This window comes from Rhododendron vialii, chromosome 5a (assembly GCF_030253575.1).
Source record: "Rhododendron vialii isolate Sample 1 chromosome 5a, ASM3025357v1".
In the NCBI taxonomy this organism is placed as follows: Eukaryota; Viridiplantae; Streptophyta; class Magnoliopsida; order Ericales; family Ericaceae; genus Rhododendron; species Rhododendron vialii.
In genome coordinates, this window is record NC_080561.1 from 40,264,947 (window position 1) to 40,273,539 (window position 8,593).

The 8,593-nt window shown below is 42.3% G+C and overlaps 1 protein-coding gene across 1 annotated transcript; it reads left to right on the forward strand.

Moving 5' to 3' along the window:
- Positions 1-8,359, forward strand: LOC131327924 (uncharacterized). Its single transcript, XM_058361044.1, has 7 exons — positions 1-130; positions 3,096-3,241; positions 3,461-3,656; positions 3,738-3,796; positions 3,890-4,177; positions 4,310-5,867; positions 6,321-8,359. The coding sequence occupies exons 1-7, from the start codon at positions 1-3 to the stop codon at positions 8,357-8,359; spliced, it is 4,416 nt and encodes a 1,471-aa protein (XP_058217027.1).
- The last annotated feature ends 234 nt before the right edge of the window (positions 8,360-8,593 follow it).

Consider the following 8,593-nt stretch of genomic DNA (forward strand, 5'->3'; position numbering starts at 1 on the left):
ATGTATTTGCCTTTCCCACCCAATTCATTTGATGGGAATATGGCACTTCCAGGTCTCGAACCTGAGACCTCCACCTTCACCACACGCGCACCTGACCACATGACCACTGCTGTATTTGGTTTACTTATCAGTAATAAAAATATTTATACTATTTGGTTTCGTCTGCTTTATCTTTATTTTTTTTCTTTGATAAGCTTTTAAATTTACTTTTTTTTTTATCTTTTCTTTAAATTTACTTTCTTAAAAAAAAAAAAAAAAAAACTCATTACTGCAGTTCATAATCTTTTTTAGAACTTACACACACTAAAAGAGAATTATTTCAATCACACATTCACAAACAGAACCTATTTCTTCAATGCACAAATTAGAACATTATCACCCAAACCCCACTTTGAGGTCTTTTTTCCCCGGTTAAAACAATCTTATCTTTTGTTTTTATTAAATATGGTTTAAACGATAATTCTTACCGAGATTATAGTTGATTGTTTTTTATTAGACAATTGATTGCATGAAAATACTATTTATTCTAATGAGTTCGTGTCTCAATAAAGGGTTTTTTTTTCTTTTTCTATAAAGGGGTTTTCTAAACCTAATCGAGCCGCAAATTTGCGAGAATGAATTATTCACCGAGTGTAGCAAAATGAACAGTCTCGATCGTAATATTTTTCTCGTGGTCGTGTGGCTTCTGTAACAATGAGTGCAACATAAGACTTAGTTGACTATCATCAAGTAAATAAAAAAAAGCATAGATTGTAAACATAACTGCCGAGTAATTTTTTGTAATACTCGATCTGAACCGTTAGGATTTCACGTCTTACCAATTATAGCATCGTCACCAAAATCAAAGACCATTCGATATCAGCGACCACATAATCAAAAACATATTTAATGCGTTCGGAGACGTTTAAGTGTTATAGTGCACTAACCGAGCCCCGCCTGAGGCCTTATTTGGCAATCCAAATCATCTATCTTTTACGTAATACAAATTAGATCATTTGTACTAATGTAGGGTGCGCTAGTATCTAGTTTTAGTCTAATTTAATTACTTATTAGATATTATTAACGTGTTTGCTCGTATAGTGTCCTAGTTCTATTTTGTAGGTAAATTGCCAAAAAAAGGGAGTGTTCGTTGCATAAGTCATGTCTTTGCCCGAGCAGAACCTGTCATGGCCAAGGCAGAAGATGATTTGCCCGAGCAGAAGATGATTTGCCCGAGCAGAAGATGTTTTGCCCGAGCAGAAACATTTTTGGCCCGAGCAGAGCTTGTTTTGCCCGAGCAGGAGGAAGAATGGCCAAGGCAGAATTCTGAGCTATTGAGCTCGGCATCGATGGGATGCCATTTGTTACATCGATGCCGAGCCCCTTAGTGGTCCAGTCTCTTATTCAGCTCGGCATCGATGGGATGAAATGCTCGACATCGATGCCGAGACCCATAGCAGAGCTTCCTAAGGCCGTTGCCATCGATGCCGAGGGGCTTAGGAGGGGATTTTGAGAGCATCTAGGTATTATTCCAGAGAGTCGGACGAGGACCAGAATCCGGGGGGCTTACCTAATTTTAGATCTAGAGTTAGATTCAAAGTGTTCTTGTTGTTCTTCATTTTTTCCAGCTCTTAACTTTTAATTTTCTGCCCTTAGTTGTTACTTTTTGTTATTGTCTCCTTTATTAAAGTTGTTTATCTTCTCCCGATCTATCTTAATCTCTAATTTTCTTCTAGTGTTGCTTTTCAATTATGCTAAGTAGTTTTTCACTTGCTTTTATTTCTCTAGATATGAGTGAGTAGTTTCAAGGGTTAGGTCATGGGATGATTAGCATCTCATGGCTCGGGCGAAAATTGCATTTTGCACCCAATAAAGTTTTAAACTTTGATTTGAAAATTGATGTGGGGTTCGGATTTGTTTGTCAAATTACCGAGGTGTTAACCTCTTTGATCATGTGTAGGTGGGAGCTTCGCCTACCCACCACACTTGATGCTTAGAGCTCTTTCGCACGAGGAATTTGCCAAATGAATTCTAGAGCTAGCTTGATTCTCAAATTATTTTATTTTCCGATTTGAGAACTTTAACCGAGTATCTTAAATTGTGTAATTGGGTGACGAGTGTAATTTAACTCGGGTCTTGGGTGTTAATAATTCCTATACCTAGCCTATCTTTTCTCTAGTTAATTCGTTTTAACTTAGCCCTTTCATTACCACCGTTAAAGTAAAACAAAGTTGGCTGTCTTAAAGCCGAAAGCCCGTACTTCCATCTACAAATCCGAGCAAACCATATAATTATTCCCTTGGGTACGATCCCGGATTTCCGGTTTATTATGCTTCAAACGACGTGTTAAACCCTACGCTTGGGGTATTATTCCGCATTATTATTATCATCGTGGAGATAAGAAGCATTTTTGGCGCCGTTGCCGGGGATTTCTTATTATGGCTTTCTTGGAGGTTCGACAAACCACTGTAAGTATCCCGTTTTCTTCTAGTAGTAGTAGTTTAGTAGTTTCTATGTTAGTAGTTCGTATTTAGTTTGGTGGATACCTCTAACCTAGTTCATCTAAACTTGAGGTGTAACGAAGCCAGGCTAAATATCGAATTTGTTTCTTAGTTAGTTTAGCGTAGTTAATTTAGTTAGTTAGTTTAAATTTGATTGCATTGCTTAGCCGAGGTGGTGGCATAACCCCTCGCATATTCTGTTTGTTGAGTTGAGGTGGCGAGATGGCCCCTATGTTGTTAGTTAGTTAGTATATTTGCTTGTTATGCGTGTTTACCGAAGCCCAATTTCAAATCGGCTTCATCGTTCTTCGTCTCCGCCAAGAATCCGTAGCATTGCCAGGGCGTATCCTGCCCACTCTCCGCCTCGCAAATTAAATCGCAATTGCAAAGGCCCAATGGCCGAAGAAGTTCCAGTTCGTACTTTGCGTGATTATCTGAATCCAGAGCGGGCTCCTCAAGTATCTCCTATCGTTATTCCGATTCCGACCGCTGGGAATACATTTGAATTCAAGGCTGAGTATCTTCGTATTATTCCAGAGTTTCGGGGGAGAGAATTGGAGGATCCGTATTTGCATATCCGGGAGTTCGAGAATATTCTGCACTCGTTTGTTACAGTTCCGGGACAACTTGATCAAGCTCGCTTGAAGTTATTCCCATTCACTCTCAAAGACAAGGCGAAACAATGGTTCAATTCTTTGAAGGCACAATCTTTGCGCAATTGGGGAGAAGTTCAGGATGCTTTCACTACTAAGTTCTTTCCAGCAAGCAGGACGAAGTTACTTATCGATCAGATTCAATGTTTCAAACAAAGGGATGGAGAGACTTACCACAAGTATTGGGAGCGCTACAAAGATTTGCTTATGTCGGTTCCTCATCACAACCTTCCGTTGTATCTCAGAGTCAACTATTTCTACACAGGGTGTTCTCAAGAGAGTAAACAGCTACTGGATACTATGGGTGGTGGTGATTTTATGGGAAAGACACCAGAGGATGCATGGGATTACTATGAGTCACTAGCTGAGAAGACTCAGTCTTGGCAGTTTGCAGATCCGGGAGATAGGGCAATGTTCAATCAAGGTCCTACAGGTTCAGGGAAGTTCTCTATTGCGGAGCATACAGCTTTTGAAACTCGTTTGGAGGAAATTGCTCGGAAACTTGACAAATTGGAGCTTAAGAGTGCTCAATCTCAAGAAGTGAAAGCAGTACGCCAAGTGGAAGAAGTATGTGTTATTTGTGAGATTGTGGGCCATTCTACAGAAGCGTGCCCCAATATTCCTGCTTTGAAGAATGTGATTAATGGAATTGCTCCAGAAGAAGTACAAGCTGTCCAACGCTTTGACCCTTATTCTCAATCTTATAATCCGGGGACAAGGCAACATCCAGCTTTCCGTTGGAATCAATCTAATGAGGGGAATTCTTCTCAAGCTCCACCGCCCACTCCTCAATTGCCTTGGAAGCAACCTCAGAATGCTTTCCGTTTCCCTCAAGCTCAAGGTCCGCCTGGTTTTGCTCCTTCTGCTCCATTCTCACATGCGAACCAATTTCAACAACAACCTGCTCAATTCCACCAACAACCACCAAAGCGTTCTTGGGAAGATCAATTTAGTGCTCTCTTGCAAGGCCAAACAGCTATCAATGAGCAACAAACTCAAATGATGAATGACATCAGAAACCAGTTGGGCAAGTTGACAACTACGGTGGGTTTGTTACAACAGGAGAAAGGGAAGTTTCCTACTCAACCTCAACCTAATCCGCAACCGAATTCCAATCCTACTTCTCAAGGTCTTCACTTTGCTAGCTCTTCGGTGACTTTCCCCGAGCAAGCAAAGGCTATTATTTCTCTTCGGAGTGGGAAGATAGTTGATAACCAAGTGGTGATGCCTCCGGAACCATCTTACTTGCCTCCTCCTATCGAACGTTCAATTCCAATCCTTGGGGAATCTCCCAAGGAAGCAAGTAAGGAGACTCTTGTAGAAGAAAAAGGAAAAGATAAAGGCAAATCAAAGGAAAGTGTACCGGATCCTCGAGTGATTCCAACACCGGCACCGTTTCCTAGTCGTTTGAGAGCTTTGGCGAAACCAAATTTGAATGAGGAGTTGCATGAGTTGTTCAATCAAGTGAAGATTAACATTCCTCTTATGGATGCAATTAAGCAGATTCCGTCATATGCCAAGTTTCTTAAAGATTTGTGTACTCGGAAGCGCAAGCTTAATGTTCAAAAGAAGATATTCCTTACTGAGCAAGTGAGTTCTATCATTCAAACGAATATCGCGCCTAAGTACAAGGATCCGGGGAGCCCTACTATCGCTGTAACCATTGGAGAGAAGCGTATCGAACAAGCTTTACTCGATCTTGGTGCAAGTGTTAACCTGCTTCCGTTTTCTGTTTATCAAGAACTTGGGTTGGGGGAGATGAAGCCTACTCGAGTCACTCTCCAATTGGCCGATCGAAGCGTTCGTACACCGAGGGGAGTAGTAGAGGATGTTCTAGTGCAAGTTGGCCAATTCGTTTATCCGGTGGATTTTGTGATTCTCGATACAAATCCGATCGACTCTTCTGCTGCTTCTACCCCGGTGATTCTTGGAAGACCCTTCTTAGCCACGGCGGATGCAGTTATTAATTGTCGAAATGGACTTCTCAACATGACCTTCGGTAACATGAAGATGGAGGTCAATGTTTTTAATGTGGGTAGCCAAATGGGAGATGACGAGTACGTTAATGAGGTGAGCCTTATCGATACTCTTGTAGAAGAACACGTGGATGAATTGCTTTTCAGTGATCTTTTGAAAGTTGCTCTTACGACTGAAAAGGATGAATTTCTTGAGTCTTCTGAAGTGAGTTATTTGAGTTCATTACTTGGTGAGGAAGATGAAGCTTGCGCTATAAATTCTTGGACTCCAAAGTTTGAAGTGTTTGAGGAGCTTCCACCAATTGAGAAGAAGGTTCTCCCATCTAGCGTTGAGCCACCAAAATTGGAGTTGAAGCCCCTTCCTGATACTTTAAAGTACGTGTTTCTTGGAGACAACGAGACTTATCCTGTGGTTATTTCCTCCTCTCTTGGGAATCTCCAAGAGGTGAAGTTGATCAATTCTCTAAGGCGGCACATGAAGGCTATAGGATGGACAATTGCTGATATCAAAGGGATTGATGCTACTCTTTGCTCGCATCATATTGCTTTGGAGGATAATGTCAAGCCGTCTCGGCAACCTCAACGTCGTTTGAACCCTATTATGAAGGATGTAGTTCGTGCTGAAGTTTTAAAGCTCTTGGATGTTGGAATCATTTATCCTATCGCCGATAGCAAATGGGTGAGCCCGATTCAAGTTGTACCAAAGAAATCCGGAGTGACAGTTGTGCGAAATGAGGAGAATGAGCTCGTACCTACTCGTGTTCAGACTGGATGGAGAGTTTGTATCGATTATCGCAAGCTCAACGCAAGTACCAGAAAGGATCACTTTCCCTTACCATTCATTGATCAGATCTTGGAGAGGATAGCCGGCCATGCATTCTATTGTTTCTTAGATGGTTATTCCGGTTACAATCAAATTGAAGTTGCTTTAGAGGATCAAGAGAAAACGACATTCACTTGCCCCTTCGGAACGTTCGCTTATCGTCGTATGCCTTTCGGTTTGTGCAATGCTCCGGGGACTTTTTCACGATGCATGATGGGGATTTTTAGTGATATGGTTGAGAAGATAGTAGAGGTTTTTATGGATGATTTCTCTGTTTTTGGCGATTCATTTGATTCATGCTTGGCTAATTTAGAGAAAGTTCTAACAAGATGTGAAGAGAAGAATTTGGTTCTGAATTGGGAAAAGTGTCACTTCATGGTCACGCAAGGGATTGTCTTGGGGCATATTATATCGTCGGATGGCATCGCGGTGGATAAGGCTAAGATCAATCTTATTTCCAATCTCCCGACTCCAAAATGCGTGAAGGATATCCGTTCATTTCTCGGGCATGCCGGATTCTATCGTCGATTCATCAAAGACTTTAGTGCTATCTCTCGACCTTTGTGCCACCTTCTTGTCAAAGACGTTCCGTTTGAGTGGACCGCCGCGTGTGAGCAAGCTTTTGTTAAGTTGAAGGCTAGTCTTACCACCCCGCCTATTGTGCAACCACCGGATTGGGGCCTCCCGTTTGAGCTTATGTGTGATGCAAGTGACTATGCCGTAGGCGCTGTTTTGGGGCAGAGGAAGGACAAGCATCCGTATGTTATCCATTATGCAAGCAAGACCTTGAATGATGCTCAAGTGAATTACACTACCACGGAGAAAGAGTTACTTGCGGTAGTGTTTGCTCTTGATAAATTCCGGTCTTATCTTATTGGGGGCACCCCTATTGTTGTGTATACGGACCACTCAGCTCTCAAGTACCTACTTACCAAGCAAGATGCCAAAGCTCGTTTGATACGATGGATCCTGCTTCTCCAAGAGTTCAATTTAACTATCAAGGATAAAAAGGGTGTCGAGAATGTGGTAGCCGATCATTTATCAAGGTTACAGTTCGAGGACCCTACTCCAAGCTTACCTATCGTGGACACGTTTCCGGATGAACAATTGTTTGCTGTTTCGAGTGCCCCATGGTTTGCGGATATAGTGAATTATTTGGCTACGGGACTCTTACCGCCACATTGGTCTCCTCAAGAACGTCGTCGGTTCCTTCTTGAAGTACGAATGTTCTCTTATGATGAGCCTTATCTTTTCAAGTATTGCCAAGATCAAATAGTGCGCCGTTGTGTCCCAGATTCAGATCAGCGAAGAATTCTTGAGTTTTGTCATTCAGAAGCTTGTGGAGGCCACTTCTCTTCTAAGAAGACTTCTGCCAAAGTGCTACAATGTGGATTTTATTGGCCAACCTTGCATAGGGATGCTCATCACTTCTGTGTAGCTTGTGAACGTTGTCAGAAGCTTGGGAGTGTGTCTCGGAGGGATGAAATGCCATTGACCAACATTATGGTGGTTGAGATCTTTGACTGCTGGGGCATAGACTTTATGGGACCTTTCCCCGTTTCTTTTGGAAATTTGTACATCTTATTGGCAGTTGATTATGTTTCAAAATGGGTAGAAGCCATCGCAACGCGGACCAATGATGCCAAGGTAGTGGTGGAGTTCCTCAAGGACAACATTCTTTCACGTTTTGGGATGCCGAGAGCAATCATAAGCGATCAAGGAACTCATTTTTGCAATCGGGTTTTTGGGGCATTAATGAAGAAGTATGGAATCAATCACAAGGTCTCCACTGCTTATCATCCTCAGACGAATGGACAAGCTGAGTTGGCAAATAGGGAAATCAAACACATTTTGGAGAAGACGGTGAATCCGAACCGGAAAGATTGGAGTCTTCGTTTGACCGATGCACTTTGGGCTTATCACACAGCATACAAGACTGTTTTGGGAGCTTCGCCGTATCGTTTGGTCTTTGGAAAAGCATGCCATCTTCCGGTAGAGCTCGAGCACAAAGCATATTGGGCAATCAAGACGCTTAATTATCGTTTACCAGCCGCCGGAGCGCACAGAAAGCTCCAACTCAATGAGCTTGAAGAAATTCGGAGAGATGCTTATGACAACACCGCCATTTACAAAGCCAAAGTCAAGGATTTCCACGACAAGCGAATTCACCGGAAAGCGTTTGAGGTTGGACAGAAGGTACTCCTATACAACTCTAAACTTCATTTGTTTCCCGGTAAATTACGTTCTCGTTGGGCTGGCCCTTATGTTATTGAGCATGTTTATCCTCATGGTGCTGTTGGTGTTCTGAATCCGTTAAATGGTAAATCTTTCAAAGTTAATGGCCAAAAGCTTAAACCATTTCTTGGTACTTTAGAGGTTGGAGAGCCGGATGAGGAGTTAATCGATCCAGTTTACACGGTTGATTAGTTTGCTTCTTAAAATTGCACGGGGAGCGAAAGCATAACCGCTGAACTTAACTGTTTGTCGGACCCGGCCCCCGGGTAGGGGGTACCCTCCATTGACTTGGGTATATGTAGCTTCGCACGCCGCTACTAAAAGAAGGATCGTGTGCCCAGCTCCGGTTCCAAGGGCAAATCATTTAATATCAGTGACATAGGGCTTTAATTTGCTTTTCTGATAGGAGTAATTCACAGTAAACCA

Bases quoted from the DNA above. Each gene is read 5' to 3' on its own strand.
- LOC131327924 (XM_058361044.1), top strand. From the start codon at position 1: ATGTATTTGCCTTTCCCACCCAATTCATTTGATGGGAATATGGCACTT. The intron at 3,242-3,460 runs GCAAGCAGGACG...TTTATGGGAAAG, and splicing joins TCACTACTAAGTTCTTTCCA to ACACCAGAGGATGCATGGGA. The intron at 3,657-3,737 runs GTGCTCAATCTC...GCCATTCTACAG, and splicing joins TGACAAATTGGAGCTTAAGA to AAGCGTGCCCCAATATTCCT.